At 40.4% G+C, this 16,231-nt stretch overlaps 1 protein-coding gene across 4 annotated transcripts in view; it reads right to left on the minus strand.

The window, feature by feature from the left end:
• Positions 1–1,095: 1,095 nt before the first annotated feature.
• Positions 1,096–16,231, minus strand: part of SEC24C (SEC24 homolog C, COPII component) — a 40,937-nt gene continuing 25,801 nt past the window's right edge. For all 4 annotated transcript variants that reach the window (XM_075841659.1, XM_075841660.1, XM_075841662.1 and 1 more), the window contains 9 exons: positions 15,827–15,997; positions 13,936–14,032; positions 12,928–13,073; positions 9,670–9,808; positions 7,553–7,671; positions 7,272–7,451; positions 6,004–6,195; positions 4,149–4,238; positions 1,096–3,814 (listed from right to left, as the gene is read on the minus strand). In XM_075841659.1, coding sequence (XP_075697774.1) covers positions 3,674–3,814; positions 4,149–4,238; positions 6,004–6,195; positions 7,272–7,451; positions 7,553–7,671; positions 9,670–9,808; positions 12,928–13,073; positions 13,936–14,032; positions 15,827–15,997 — 1,275 coding nt within the window. In that variant the 3' untranslated portion in view covers positions 1,096–3,673. The remainder of the gene's footprint in view (positions 3,815–4,148; positions 4,239–6,003; positions 6,196–7,271; positions 7,452–7,552; positions 7,672–9,669; positions 9,809–12,927; positions 13,074–13,935; positions 14,033–15,826; positions 15,998–16,231) is intronic.

A 16,231-nucleotide genomic window follows, 5' to 3' on the forward strand; every position in this document is an offset into this window, starting at 1 on the left:
TAATACACACCCACTTGGACTTTTGCAAGCCTCATTTGCATAACTACAAAAATGGTCATAACTTGGCCAAAAATGCTAGTTTTTTAAAAATAAAAACGTTACTGTAATCTACATTGCAGCGCCTATCTGCTGCAATAGCAGATAGGGGTTGCAAAATCTGGTGACAGAGCCTCTTTAAAACCAATAAAAAAAGTTGCATTAAAAGGGAAACTAAACTTTCAGAAAACTTCTGACACATCATAGGAGGCATGTCAGAAGTTTTGATCCCACCGATCGCTAAAACAAAGTGGCAGAAGCGCTCTAGTGAGCGCTGAGCCGCTTGGTTTCTGATTGGATTTTCTCGGAAAGCAGAGCAGTTGGTGTACGGGCTCATAGACTTTCTACGGAGCCTGTACACCACTTGCTCCGCTTTCTGAAAGTTTTGTTACCCATTCAGCAGCAGTTTTATTTAAAAAAAAAAAAAAAATGATAAAAAGGTTTCTATTATATAGCCTTTAGGGTTTAAAAATCTGCCTTGTATGATAGACGTATTTTCTATTATTGAACCTTATTTGCTGCATACTGTACAAGACAATGGAAGCAGAAATATCAATCCATATTTTAGCACTTTAATACAGTGCTGTAAGATTACTCATCCTTACTCTAACCAAAACTAAGTCCCACAATCAAAAAAAGACATTAGAACAGTGCACTTTCAGGAGGTCAATGTGGAGCTACATTTTTTTTTTTTAAAGGAGTATGTGGGCAAAAAGAACAATTGTTATTTGGCGTTTGAGAAATAGGCTGCAGGAATCCCTACAAATAAAACAATCAAAGCGAAGCATATCTGAAATGATGACAGGTGGTTTCTGACGTTATCCCACGCAGAGGCCGGGACTAAACCTATAGTCCTAGTATTAGACGTTATACTCCAGGGGTTGTAAACCAATGAAGGAACCAGAAGTCTTTTACCTTTAAATTCCTTAGCAATGGCTACTTATATAAACCATAAATAATAAGATCCAATTTTAATTGATTTTCCACAGGCAATTCAAACTAAAAAAAAAAATCTGTATTTATTTCTTTACAAATTTAAAAGATACAATGGCAAAAACAAACAAGAAAAAAAGATCTTTAATATATAATTTATATTTTTTCCATCTTGAAATCAACACAGCAATTAATACTAAGCACTGGTACCAAGGGCTGCTAAGACCTTGTTTTATTTCTGCCTGGTCTAGGTGGTTTTTGATGCTTGTTATAAGAGGGAAAATACTGACAGTCATCTACCATAAATATCACTTCTTCATGAAGTCCTACAGCAGTTTAAATGCTTTGAAGACGACTTCATCTGAGCATGGCTGTTCTCAGATATCATTGTCCCTTCCGCTCAACAAAACGACACCGGACAGCTGGCAGCAAGGATGGTATGGGGCATGGAATGCTGAATTCTTAAGGCTTGCAGACCGCTAAGTGCCTTCCTCTTTAGGACATAAGATAATGAATGCAGTGCCAGATCACTAGATTATTAATGCCCCATCTCCTAACTAATCTAATAGGTGCTATGATGCTGATAACTACAGTAATTTTTTTCCAAAAACTTATTTGCAAAGTTATGAGCATTTTTCTAAATATACTAATGTGGCTCTAATAGCCAAATGGGAGATTTCACTTTCTTTTCACTCTGGGCGGCGTAACGTTTTCTGTTTGACATGGTCAATTGGCATCATAGAGCTTCTCCCCCTTCCCTGCCCAGCAACACAGCCGGATCATATAGTATACAGCTTCTATTCCCGACCTCCGGTTGTTTCACAGCTAGAATTCTGGTGCCATATGAATGATTAGAATCTAATCTTTCATATGCCACCAGAACCGCTGTTCTAGGTGGTCCACAGCCGGAGATATGGCTGTTTGAGGCTGTAGGGAATGGGGATCTATTCAGTCTCTCACACTGTGTGAAGCAGCTTCATGCTAATAGGACAGCGTCAGAGGCTGTGTAGTAGTTCCACCTCAGGCCTCATGCACACAGCAGTGCCTGTAATTACATGCCGCGATTGCAGGCACAGCCGGCCGCCCGCATTTTCAGCCTGTGCTCCCATACAAAGTATGGGAGTACGGACTGTAAAAAGCAAAACATAGGACATGTCCTATCTTTTGCGGTACACTTCTACAGCCCGGACATCTTCCCGTAAATAAACGGGAAGGTGTCCGTGGACCATAGAAGTGAATGGGTTCGTAATTGCGGACGATTTTTACAGTCATGTGCATGGGGCCTCAGGAGAATTGCTGCTGTTACCTCCCACTTGTCTAGTATAGCCTCATTAGCATATTTAGCAAAAAGCTCATAACTTTTAAGATAAACTTTTTGGGAGACAATTTTCACTAGCATTATCATTATCAGTGTGACAATCTATTAGATAGATTAGATGGGAGATTGGGCATTACTAAACTAGTGACCGATCCTCTTTAAACCAATTCTCAATAGGACTGCTCCGCAAGTTTTTCCATTTATGCAAAAATTTCAGCTAAAAAACAAAATGCAAAATCTATCCAATCTTTATTTAGTCCCCAGTTTTAAAACCTTAAAACAGCAGAAGCAAAAAGAAAAAAACAGACATATATTCTTGATTTCTCAGTAGCATAACACACAGGTTCAGGAATCTCCTCAGTGCTGATATCCATAATATATGGCCATCTTTTCCTGAGAACCTGCATGTCCCTATCAGACAGTTTGTGTATATAACAAGTGGAAGTTCTACTTCAACCTCTGGCCATCATTGTACTATATGATTTCTGTATACAGATGTATACATTCAGGATTCCATTGTTCTAGTTTGCAACATCCATTTCTATTATTCGGTTCTGCCATCCATGTTTTACTTTCTGATAATTGGATAAACTGAAATGTAATCAGTGAATGGAGCAATAATGCAAACAATGCACTGAAGTATATTGGGCAGCCAGCGTCACACAATAACAACTAATGTAAAGTCTATTACAATATGGATGATTTTATTCTGAACAGAAAACACAATTTAGAGGGAGTAGATCATTTAAGAGGGTGAGGGGCGTTTATCTGAAATCATGCTGACGGGAAATCAATCTGTTTTTAAACCAATTACATTTCAATCTGTTTTGTGAAATTGCTAATTTTATGGAATTGGACAAAGGAACACTTTCGGAAGTAATGTTTCGAAGCACAGATACAGTTATTGAGGCTTCCGAATACAGTAATCTGATCCATTCACTCCATTCCTTTCCAATTCGATTGAATCTGAGATCTTTTATACAATTCTGTAATGATTTCCACAGGCTACTCCTTAGTTAAAAACCCCTTCCTATATTAGCAGTAGTTGTATTGGATGTCCCCTTAGTGACCTGTACGGTCTGGAGTATAAATGGTTTGATAGACAGAACTTTGTATCATTGTTTATTATGTTTGAAAATATTTTTCAGATCTCTGTTAAGACCCTTTTCCTAAAGTAAACAATTCCAATTTAGGTTTGTCTATTTAATTTAGTGAAAGGCGGGGGAGGAAGGAGCTCATTTAAAATAAAGACAGGGAGGATGAATCAGAAAGAAAGCACATCTGTTAAGAGGTGTCCTGTTTGTTGTAGCATAGTAAAAAGACCAAGGTGGTGAGCATAATAGTTCCAATGTCACTGCAGGTGGGGACCACCATGTCCTCCTAGCTCTAACTTAGAAGCTGTCGGATTTCCTTGTGCATATGACATAGGAAATCTACATAGGAAGCTCCTCCGTTTAGGTTCTTGTCTTCTACCAACAGGTGTTTGAAAAACATCTCGAGCTTGTCATCCTGCTTGACGATCAGCAACTGGAAAACGAGAGAGAAAACAGATATTAGTTACAATAATAAATTAATCCAGTAATGGAATTGTAATTAGTACGGCTACGGTATTCATCCCGTCAAAACGAGGGAACCCTTGCACAAACGGAGACAAACCGTTGGCACCGGATCAGTCACCATTGAAATCAATGGTGATGGAAACGGAAACCTATGGTTTCAGTTTGTGCCAGTCAAGCCTCCGTTCCGACGGAAAGCTCCATCGGAATGGAGCCCTGACACAGATGTGAACAAAGCCTAATAGGTTTATAAAACGAAGTGGAAAGAGGGTCAAATAAAAGGACTACACAACTATTTTTCTTACCTTCATGTATCTTGGTCTCTGTGCTCTGAACATGGTAACAATGGCATGCATTTTATTTGAGACCGGATTATCCAGGACTGGTAAAGCACTCTAAACAATAGAAAATTCACATGTAATTGTATTAGTCCCGAGATACATCCAACATACATACTTTCAAAACTAGGATCTTAATTTATACCACAAAATAGGATTTATATAAAACAGAGAAGCAAGTGAACATTGCCTAAAAAGGGGGGACATAACAAAAAAAAATAAAAAAATATCCTAGCAGTTCCTCCCTTAACCGCTTCCCGACATTTGCCGCCAGTCAGGTGGGGTATGCATGGAGCGGGCTCAGGAGATGTATATTACAAGTGACACCTCCCTCTAATGACCGGGATCGGAGATCACGCCCATCCCAGCAGTTTAACTACTCAGATGCCACGGTCAACAGCGACCACAGCTTGTAAGATTTTAAAGGGGGGCATTCTCTGTCATCCTATCACCCCCCATGACAGAATTGCACGTTGCCAATGGGTTGTCATGGCAGCCTGGGGACCTAATGAAGGCCCCTGGTCTGCCATCTTGGTCCTCCTATTAAGCAGTGTTAGGAGAACACAAAATGAACAATACACTGCAATACAAAAGTCCCCTAGTAAGACCAAAAAAAATGAATTATACATTTTCAAAAAAGTTTAATAATGTTTGAGAAATTAACACAAAAAGTAAACAAAAAACCTTCCCCTATTCCGTAATTTTTCTGTAAAATTATTTAAACAATAAAAAAAGAAACATAGTTAGTATTGCTGCTTCTGTAACTCTCCTATAAAATGAAAATATAAATGTTATTTCACCCGCACGTAAATATGAAAAAAAATAAATAAATTTAAAATTCTAGAATTGCTGTTTTTTGGTCAGCTCGCCTCATAAAAAAAAATGCAATAAAATCTAAGCTCTGACAGAGATCTCGAAACCGAAAAATAAAATATGTTTGGGGTTGGCAGAATATGGTGAGACAAAACTATTTTTTTTTATTTTTTTTTAACACATGGTTTTTATGTTGCTAAATTAGTAAAGACATAAAAAATAATATGATTTGGTATTGCAGTTATTGTTCTGACCGAAAGAATAACGTTAATATGCCATTTTTACAGCACTGAACATAAAAACAATACCAAAAAAACAATGGAGGAATTACTTTGAACACACACTGTCTGTACCAGTTTATTGGGCAGTAATGTGTGTAGTGGTAAAGTTCAAAGTCCTAGATTATATAGAAAAAGTTTAGTGGTCATGGGTAATTCTACTATTGGTAAGCGGTCTTTGACGAGTACTGACCGCGCCTAAAGTGAGCCGGACATGACTTTTGGCCCCCCTACACTGCGATCTCCACTGCATAGGGGCAAAGTAGACAAGTTTAATCAAACCTATGTCAGTGATCATGCTGCAAGCCACACTAGGGAAATGAACGTTTAATCCTCACCTGCCGAATGTGAAGTGTCTCGCTTCTCCACTGTAACCCTCCCTTCTGTTCGCGGAGTACTAGTAGAGCAGTCATTCAAGAAGGGAGAGGTTAGAGCGGAGAAGGCGAACACTTTACATTCAGTGCGTTTGTATTAAAGTTCATTTTCCTAGTGTGGCTTGAAGCAGGATTGTCGTCTCTACCCCTATTTAGTGGTGTTTTGACTGCCTCCCTCGTATATGCCCCTCTATGAGCCGGAACAGAGGGTTTCTGCAAAGAGTGGCTCCTGTTCATCAGACTCGACACCACCACATATTATACGGTCGTCTATTTAAATGGTCATCATGTAATATTAGATTATCCGTGTAGTGACTGTCTGCAACTTCAGATATATTTACACATCCTCTAACTTACCATGCTGCAGTCGATCAGGCTAAAAGAAGAAACGCCAAAGAGGTTTTGTATGAGGGCCTGCTGTACATTGGCACCAACCCAGATAAATAAATTCAAGCCATTCTCAAGCAAATATATGTCGCCCTTGGAGAGACGTTCTTCTGAAGTTCTGAGAGCCACAGGCAGAGAATCGCTGGCAGGATCGACTTTGGACTGCAAAAAGACATCATAGTTATACAGATATTAAGGTAAAAAGACACTTCTTCAGCCCATAAAAAGAAATCCAATTTAATTTCTGACTCAAATCACTTGTAATGTTGTTGGCTTTAATAACTCATTGTTTGGTCGATCCTTAAAGGGAATGGGTCATCAGAAAAGAACCTATTGTTTAAATCGGGTTTCTCAGTTAAACATTTTTTTAAAAATAATTTTTGGCCATTATTTTTGGTTTTTATTTTCTATGTCATTATGTATATTATAAAATAATCGGCACATCTTGCAGCTTTGACTGTGACCACTGAGCCTCACAATAGACTGACACTTCCTGTTCTGTAGAGATCACTTCTCAGCAGTCATCTCGTTATCACAGGCAGGATTACAATGACAGGTAACACCCCTATATAGGTAGCACAGGATCCCCCATTGATAATGATGGACACATCTCCCCTCTTCCCCCTCCCTGCAGAATGACCTCTGCACAGGTCACAAAGCATGCCTAGAAAACTCAGAGGTAAATAGGTCAGCTCCAGACTAGAGTTTCCTATCGTTTACATGGCTGCTGTAAAGCAGATTTCAAAATGCTGTTAATAGCAGTTCAGGCAAGATTGCAGCCCCCATAATCACGTACAGAAAATAAAAAATATCCACAATCAAAGAATATTCACAAGCTCTTCGCAATAATGGTGTTTATATAAAGACTGACTTCTAGACGCCTAACTGGAGAACCACATTACACAAAGGCAATTTCACTTGTCACTGAGCTCAGCTGCCATTAGACCGTTGGACGCACTGCAATTTAACACCAGACTTATTTTACACTTGCGTAAAAAGGCGACGCTGTAGACTAAGGCTGCTTAACAACTGCTGTAAAAAGGTGTATCGGCAGTCGTTAAGTGGTTAAGCAGGAGCTGCTATTGAAGTTACAATGTATTTTTAGGTCTCAGCACCAAGGGGTATATGATGCTTGGATGCAATATGCAGATAGTGGTGGCAAATACTCGACATTTCTCTACACTGACCCCAGTGGGTGAAATTTTATATCCCATATGGAGTAAAAAAAAAGCACTTACAAAAGGCAAAAGTCTTGGGTAGAAAAATACATTGGTGTCCGCAGCATCCATGGAAGAAATGAGCTGACGGACATAGGCCCGGTCATCGATGGTCACCTCAGAACCGGGCTGCAACACATCACTTTTGAGTATACAGTTCAGGTAGACAGGAAGCAGCTTCATACACTCCGGGAGGATCAGCTAGAACAAAGGAAAATACTAATAGTGAGTTATTTCTATATACCTCAAAACATGGAGGAAAAAGACAAACATAAGCCATTTGCCTATGGATGGCATTTTACCTGTCCAGCAGATGAAGGGCTAGCACAGTTCTTGCGATAACAGGCCAGGATTTGTGCACACTGATTGATAAGGGAGTCTCGGACAGTCTTTGTTGGGTTATTTAGAACTCCCCTGTAAGCTGCAAAAATAGATAGAAACTTGTTTAGTAGTCATAAGAAAACATAAGGGTCGTTTTACAATAGAGACAACGGAGCGCCTGTACATTATACTGACAAAGAATGGCATGAACGGCACACCAGCCAGTACTTATAGGACTTCATGTGCACAAATCACAGGAGACTTCCATCTCCATGTAATCTGCACAGTAGGGAGACTTAGAACAGTCTGAAGACCTTGTAAGAAAAAGATTTGGGCCAATATTGAACACGAGCTACAGATCTGTTTTCTGCCCATTTATGCTGCAAATCTCCTGTTCCACCACATCTCAGAAGTGCTGTAATGGATGGAGATCTGGGGACTGCAGGCGCATGGAGAACACCAAGCTCAACGGCAGGTTTGTGAAATCAGCTGGAGATGATGGGCGCTCTATGAGATGATGGGCGCTCTATGAGATGATGGGCGCTCTATGAGATGGGGCAGATTTCAGCTTCAAGCAGCCATTGCAAGATGGATATAGACTCATAAAAGGTTTTAATAACCAATGTAAGAGGGCACAAATTTTAGAAGGAAATTCTTAAAGAGTTTTTCCCACTATAAAAGGTCTGATAGATGAGTGTCCCACATATGGGATGTGCACCTACTTGAAAAAAAAAAAAAAAAAAAGGGAAGTCCCCAGCCTCTTGTTTCGGTAATTCCCATACACTTGAAAGGAAAGAGTCGCAGAGAAGCGCAGCCACTTTTGCGTTCGACCTTCACATGAATGCGGCTCTTCTCACTTGGTGGAATATAGATCAAGTGATCCCCATTATCACAGTAGTTGGGGCCTAGATGTAGGAGGACCCCCCACCTATTAAACATTTATGGCATATACTGTAGTTATACCATAAATGCCCATAGTGGGGAAACCCTTTAAGTTTTTAGAATTTAGAGTGAATCCACATACAAAGTTCTAGGAGCTCAGCGGAGACTAGAGGTGCGTGTCTGATAAGCCTGTTGACTGCATTCAGCAAAACGGGGAATGCACCGTAAGGCCTTATTCACAAGAGCACGTTTCTAGTCAGCGTGCGGTCCGTTTTAACAATGGACAGCACGTGGACCCATGCAATCAAACGGGGCTATTCACACATCCGTTTTTTTTCCCCTCACATCCGTTGCGAGTGACTCACAGCACGTCCTATTTTGGTCAGGTTGTGCAGACCAGACTCTCCCATTAGCTTGAGTGCGGGGAGGGGACAAAAAAAACAAAATAAAAAACACGGACAGCACACAGACGACATCCGTGTGCTGTCCAATTTTCATGCATCCGTTGCTAAAGAAATGCAGAACCCCCTCCAAAAATAAAATAAAAAATACCTTAAACCAGGACGTGCGTGCAGAGGAGAAAAACGAACACAGAAACCACAGACATTCATATGCATGAACAACAATCAGTTCCTGCCGACACAAATCAGACACGCTCGTGTGACTGTCACAGCCTGGAACCCTTGTGAATTTCTAATGCCTACAAAGGCGCGCAAAAGCCATTTATTAGAACGATCATAACTTTACATTACAATACTACCACTTCAAAACTTTGAGGGGAAAAAAAAAATAATAATAATTCTCATCACCCAGTTTTAAATGATATAGGTAGGAATCGTCTTGGTGACAAACTAATTACAGCACTATTGCCAGATGGGAGTGCGGAGCCAAAACTGTATTAGATGTTGAAATGTAGTGAAACGGAGGTACCATCAATCATGAATGTGGGGAGATAACGTCATGCTGGACCATATTAACCCCCTCCACGCCAGTTTACTATAAACGCATATATTAGGTTTACCAGAACTATGCAACTTTACTTGTTTTAGACTAAGCTTGGCTGTTACTATACATGACACACGGCATAGCCTATAAATCATACCTCTTGTGAATTTACAACGTATAGCTGCATAGACCACCAACCCAAACAGTTAATGTGGCAACAAGTTGTAATGCTAGCCTATTGTACAGAGGATAAATGTGGCAAGAGACTTACCAAACTTGGCAAAGTAGTTGATAAGAGTGTCAGTCTCACAGTTTCGATATAAATCCGCCAGCTGCGTGCAGCAATTCAAAGCCATGTTGTGTATACGAAGTCTGCGCTGCCCCCCACAGCTGGTGTACAGTATAGCACACTAAAAGAAACAGAACACACAGAATGGGAAATAAGCGAGACTCCAAATATTCACTTCCTTGTCTGCCAGAAGAACATTGAACAGCATGAACATTGTCATAATATTATTATTGTCAGCTCTCCTTACACGGCTGTTTTAGTAAATAATTATATTCCCCATGAAACAAAAATGCAGGAACCTCTTTTCTTAGAACTCTGCATTATGCCAGTCCTCTATTATTCCTCCCGGAAATGTATGAATAAATTGACAACTGGGTATTCGGGTGTATCCCCCACAGAGTGCACTACTCCGCACTGATTGGACAGGGTCAGAGTGTAGGGACACGCCCCATTATAAAGAGCAACGGTAACGCCCAGCTGTCAATTTATACATACAGGAGAAATAACCTGTATGGCAGAACGTCAAAAAGATGCTCCAGAATTGTCATTTTATGGGGAATGCAAGTACTTACTAAAACAGAAATGTCAGGGCAGGGGACGGGTCCGGTTTGATACAGAGGAAGAGACATTGCAGTAAGAGTTTCCTCCCCTGGGTAATAATACACAGATGGTCACTGGATTTCATGTGTAAGGTCCCTCCATAGGTAAAGCAAGCAGTTGTTTTCTCTACCAATAGACTTGGAGGCTACAGATATCCACGCCGATCACATTTCATGCTAATTCATACTATAAGCGTGAAAAAAAAAAATAAAAAAAAAAATGAAGAAAAATAGTTGATAAAAACGCAGCTCTACATTATTATAAACATTTTTCTGAACACCCCAATAAAATTATTAGTGGTTTATGGGCACATATCGTGAATTCCCAAACACACAATTATGTGATTTGATGAAAACAGGAAAAAATAAAAATAAAGTGACAGTAATCAAATAGCATTTTTTTGATTGGTAAAAGTTTATTTATGGCTGTATTAACTCTTTGGCATAGCAGCCCGTTTTAGCTTTTTCCTCCACGCCTTACAAGAGCCATAACTTTTTTCTATTTTTCTGTTGATGTAGCCAAATATGAGGGCTTATTTTTTTTTTTTTGCAGGGCAAGTTTAATGGCACCACCTAATGTACTATATAATGCACCGAGAAATTTTGGGGTAAAATGGAAAATAATAAAAAGCAACTGCGCTATTGTTTATTGGGTTTTGATTTTACGGTGTCACCATGCAGTAAAATGACACGTTAACTTATTCTGTGGGTCTGTATGGCAATAGCAAATTTAGTTTATGTTTTACTACTTTTTTAAAAAATAAATAAATAAAAAGAAGAAGATTGTGTGTCCTTTTTTTGGGAGGCAAGGTGACCAAAAACACAGCAATTCGGGCATTCTTTATGTTTGACAGTGTTCACCGCGCGGGATAAAAAAAACATTATATTTTAATAGTCCGAATAGTTAAACACGCAGCAATACCCATTATGTTAATTTATTTTATTATTGACATAATTTTACGTAAAAAAAAATGGAAAATGTTTTTTTCTTTACTTTTCATTATATATATTTAAAAACATAAAAACAGGCCATACTTACTAAATGGGCAGGTTAACACCAGTTCCCAACAGGAGGCAGACAAACCACAAATGCTACATAGGGGGAGAGTACACAGGTATAATATGCTAGTGATAGCCACTTCCACTAGTCTTCAGAGGAGTGGCTGCTCAGTGTCATCACTGCACACAACCAAAGCTGCAAACAATGTGTCGGTCGCACGCCAATGTTTATCTTGCCGGATCACAGCCTATTACGTCACGCCCATACTATTAGATCAGGCGGGCTGCCCTGCCCGCTACACCAGACAATGGCACACTATTGTCCCCCAGCATTATGAGACCTGGCTGCCTCCTGAAAAAAGTATACATGATAAACATGAGGGACTAGCGGATATTTTGGCCAAAATACGCAAGCTCTCCCTATGTAGCATTTGTGGTTTGTCTGCCTCCTGTTTGGAACTGGTGTTAACCTGCCCATTTAGTAAGTATGGCCTGTTTTTATGTGTATTAGTATGTCCCATCTTGGTGAATTGCTTTAATATAGGGAACGAAAAGTTCTAGTGTAGGGACTTGCAAGACGGTGAGGACCCTTGACGTGGGTTGCGAGCTTGCGTATTTTGGCCAAAATACACGTTCGAGCAGGGATGGGGGAGCCCTCAGCTACCTCTGGTAACAGAGCAGGGAGATTTGACGGCTCCCTGCTCTGTTTACTCATTCTGATGCAGCACCCTAAAAAGGCTTATGCATCAGAATAAAGCCCACTAATAACTGCTGTGAAAGGCGTATTGGCGGTCACTAACAGGTTAACCTCCTATTAAGGCTAGTTCACATCACATTTGAGCATCCGGTTCAAAAGCCCTGTTTTTTTTTATCATGTTAAAAAAATAAAACCAGTTTTAAAAACAGGATGCCCATCATATAGCAGCCTGTTGCCATAGACTAGCATTGTACAGAAAACGGGATTCTGTTGTCCAACAGGACAGAAAGCAAGACAGTACTTGTTTGTCTGCCCTGTTGCAAAAACAAATCCTGATGGAAACTTGTAAAACGCAGACAAACAGAAACTTAACTATGACAGAAACCCCATTGAAAACCAATTAATACGAGTACTAACATGGCAGATCTGGGGGCTTTCACTAGGCCCCTGGCTGCAATGTCAATCCATAAGCACTCTGTGATCGCATCAAGGGGAATCAATGGGATGACCGAGAAGCCCCCCCCCCCTCTAATGGCTTACATGCTGCAGTCGCTATGGACCGTGGCTTCTCACTGATTAAATGGCCAAGATCAGAGTTATCTGTAAATGTATAATATATAGCGGTGGATGTCGCCAATGGGGTTAAGGTGTGTAAATTCAATATGCGTCCAATTAGTGGTTAATGAAATATTCACAATATATCATGATCTAATGCTCATTATAACAAAACAACGAATGCTATACAAAGCAGAAGACAGGAGTCGAGCTCAGCATTTTACATGTAGTCTGCTGAGATCCTATCAATTCACTACCATAGTTCTCCCATTTATGAATAATGAGTTACTAAATGGTTAATTTATTCCATTTGAGGAGATGCTGTTCCACATTACACAGTAGAATCATATTACACTGCAATATTAGTTAATCCACCCATCCATATCCTACCTGGAGAAGGGCACCAGTATCTTCATTGAGTTTATCATCATGCTTGAATTCAACGGTTACGGTTTTATCACAATCCAGCCCTGCTAGTTCAATATCTGTGGTGTTGCTCATGTAAAAAGCCCCAAAAAAGTCCGTTGCCCGGATGCCTAGAATAGAAGTGATGTGATATTTTACTGTACACAAAAGGTCTTCCAAATAATAAACAAAGACTTCCAGACCAAAATCATTATCACTTAGGCCCTATTCACATCACGTTACGGGCTTCCGTCGGAGGTATAGGGAAGCCCCCTGACAAAAGGCCGAAACATATCCCACTGTATGGCATATGCCTGGGTACTGGTCCTGGCAACACTACTGAAGTCACTGTCCATTTATGGACAGTGTCTTCAAGAGTTCCCCATCGCTGGATTCGGCTGATGCTCTGCTTGGGTACTCCAGCACTCCTCCTGACATCACTATCCATGCATGAACAGTGACTTCAGGAGTTTTCAGGGGGCCAGAGCCATCTAACAGCGCTCTGCCCAGAGACTCCAACACTGTGGACATTCCCGACTTCCTTATCCCAATATGGACAGCGATGTCGGGAGCTCCCTGAGGTATACGTTTAATGTATACCTGTGGTGGATGCCGTACAGCAGCATCCGTCACCCATAGGCTCCCATGTTATAAAACATATACTGTGTGGAAATCAGATAATATCCCAGCCATAACTCATAATTAACACAAACTTTTTTAATAATGTAAGTATGAATACATGATAGCAAGGAACAAATTCAAAACGGGTAGATTTTTGGAGAACTGGAAACTATGACGAATTACCTTTTTTCTTCCCTTTAATAACCCTCTGAAACCTAACTATATTCAAGTAAGCAACATTATTCCCATCCTTGATGTTGTAAGTGTTATGCTTTATGTTTTGTTTTTATTTTTGCGAAGAAAACAAATGTGAACAGAGAAAAAATAAATCTAATAAAAAACAAGTATACAAAAAAGAAAAAAAATTCTCACCAGTGCTCGTTCGGACCCTCATAACGGCATCAAAACCAATATCTTTCTGGACATCTCTGCGAAGATCATTCAAAAACCTCTCCTTATCAGTTTCCATCTATCACGGAAAGAAAAAGCGAGGATTATAGAAAAATTGGATGTCTGTACTCAACTCAAAGTCCTTTTGTTGGAATCATTGGACAGTTTTGTGGGTATAGATCCCTGCCACTAAGCAGAATAATAAAAAAAAAAAAATAAGTCTTGACTCCTCCTATGAAGCGTCTACCACAGGCACTAGGCTATAGAAAGCCCACATGGAGAAACATCAGAAATTAAACAAATCCTACTCCTGGGAGAAACTGAACCAAACAACCAGAAAGCCTGCGTCCACGAAGAACCCCAAAGAGGGCAGGATCTGGCTCCCAAGGAAATTAACAAAAAAAAAAAAACTTTTTGGGATTAGTAGAAAAATCAAGTTTTCTAGTTAAAATCATGGGGGACACCGCACAATGGGACATCCTAAAGCCGTCCCTGCAGTGGGAGAATAAAAAGGCCTGCCTTGCAGTTTGCCTAGCACAAAGTAGATTTAAAGGGAACCTGTCACCAGCATTTCACCTATTAAACCAGCGATACCTGGTGGTAGTGGGTGAAAAATAATTTATATAACCTATAATTGTCTTCTTAGTCGGCTCTGTAGCTTTAGTATTCAGCTTTTTAGTGTTCTCGCACCGTATGCTAATGAGCAGAAAAGAGTCAGATCTTTATTCCTCAAGTCTTTCCGGGTTTTTCCCGCCTCCTTACTTTTGATTGACAGTTCCTCGCCTTCCCCCAGCACACACAAAATCCCACGCTTGTGCATTGATGTCCTCTTCTGGTGTGTGCGCACAAAGGGACACCGGATTATTACGATAAAAGGCGCAAAATGTTTGCAGACCGTTAGTTACAGTCGGAGGAGGAGTTTAGGAGAGGGGATAACGGCAATGAACTTTTGATAGCAGCGGCCAGTGAGGGATAAGTTCAATAGGTGAAATGCTGGTGACCGGTTCCCTTGAAGTATCTTGCGGTCCAAGCTGTCATCCGAAGACACCATGCCATAAACCTGGTAGAATTTGGTAAGAGTAGGAATCGAGGAACAGGCCTTGCAGGCTGATGTTAGACCACCCAGGTAGCAACGTCAGACCGCGTGAAGTAGGCAGTGACCCGAAACGGAGAAATCTTGCCCTTGAATCAATAGGATTCCGTGATCACAGATCCAGTCCAACAAATATGGTCGCTTTTGATGCCTCTTGCGTGACCTTCGGGAATGATGAATCAAAAGCCTGACCGCTGGAAAGACTCAGTAAACAGCAATGTAGATGCACACAGCACTGACAAGTCAAGAGAGTGTGATGTGAATGCTCCTGAGGATGGGAGGGAGCCGGACAGAGGGAAGGACTATGTCCTCAATAAAGTGATAGGCAGAGCTACTTTTAGGAGGGAGAAAGGAACAAGCCATAACACCACCTTATCCTCCTGAAGCACAAGGAAGGAAATCTACAGAAGAGGGCAGCCAACTCGGAGACTCTCCAGATTGAAGTAATGGCCACAAGAAATGTGACCTTACAGGAAAGGTCCCCAAGAAATGCTTTATGTAAATGTTCAAAAGGAGAGGACTGAAGGGCATACAGCTATGGTTAGCCACCTAGTGGCAGGGACCTATCCCCACGGTGCATTGATATTAATGAGAAAAGCAATTCAATTTTACAGAGGAACATAGTCTGCCCAATTGCTCGAATACATTATTTGTTAATAGAAACGTCCATAATGGATCTACAAAGTATATCATGGATGGAATAAGATGCATATAAACAGAATTTTTTATTTTTATTTATTAAAAAGCTATAGCTTGAAAACCATACATTAAAATGCTTACCTGAAAGAAAGTGTATTTGTAGATGGAGCCCCCAGTTTGATATGGAACACCACCAAGTGTGGCGACATCTACATACTGGTTTGGAAAGAGGAACAGGTCCACACAGCAGCCCTGAGCGACACAATCCTTGGCCAGGTTATTATAGAACGTTGTTTGAGGTTGGAAGAGAGTCTGCAGAAAATAAGACAGGATATAATAAGGAACGATTTATTTTTAAACCAAGCCCTAAATATTTTCCGCTTTATCCATGCATCTCTATTAGGGCTGGTGGTTGTCTTGCGGTGAACAGGACGCAATTACTGGATTAAACTTTTCTGATGGTTTTTATCTTTCAAATGCTTTGTTTTTTTATTTTGGCAGCTTTGTTGGCTATAAAGCTGAAGACTTCAGAGAGTCCAATGGAGG

This window comes from Rhinoderma darwinii, chromosome 11 (assembly GCF_050947455.1).
Source record: "Rhinoderma darwinii isolate aRhiDar2 chromosome 11, aRhiDar2.hap1, whole genome shotgun sequence".
Taxonomy (NCBI): Eukaryota; Metazoa; Chordata; class Amphibia; order Anura; family Rhinodermatidae; genus Rhinoderma; species Rhinoderma darwinii.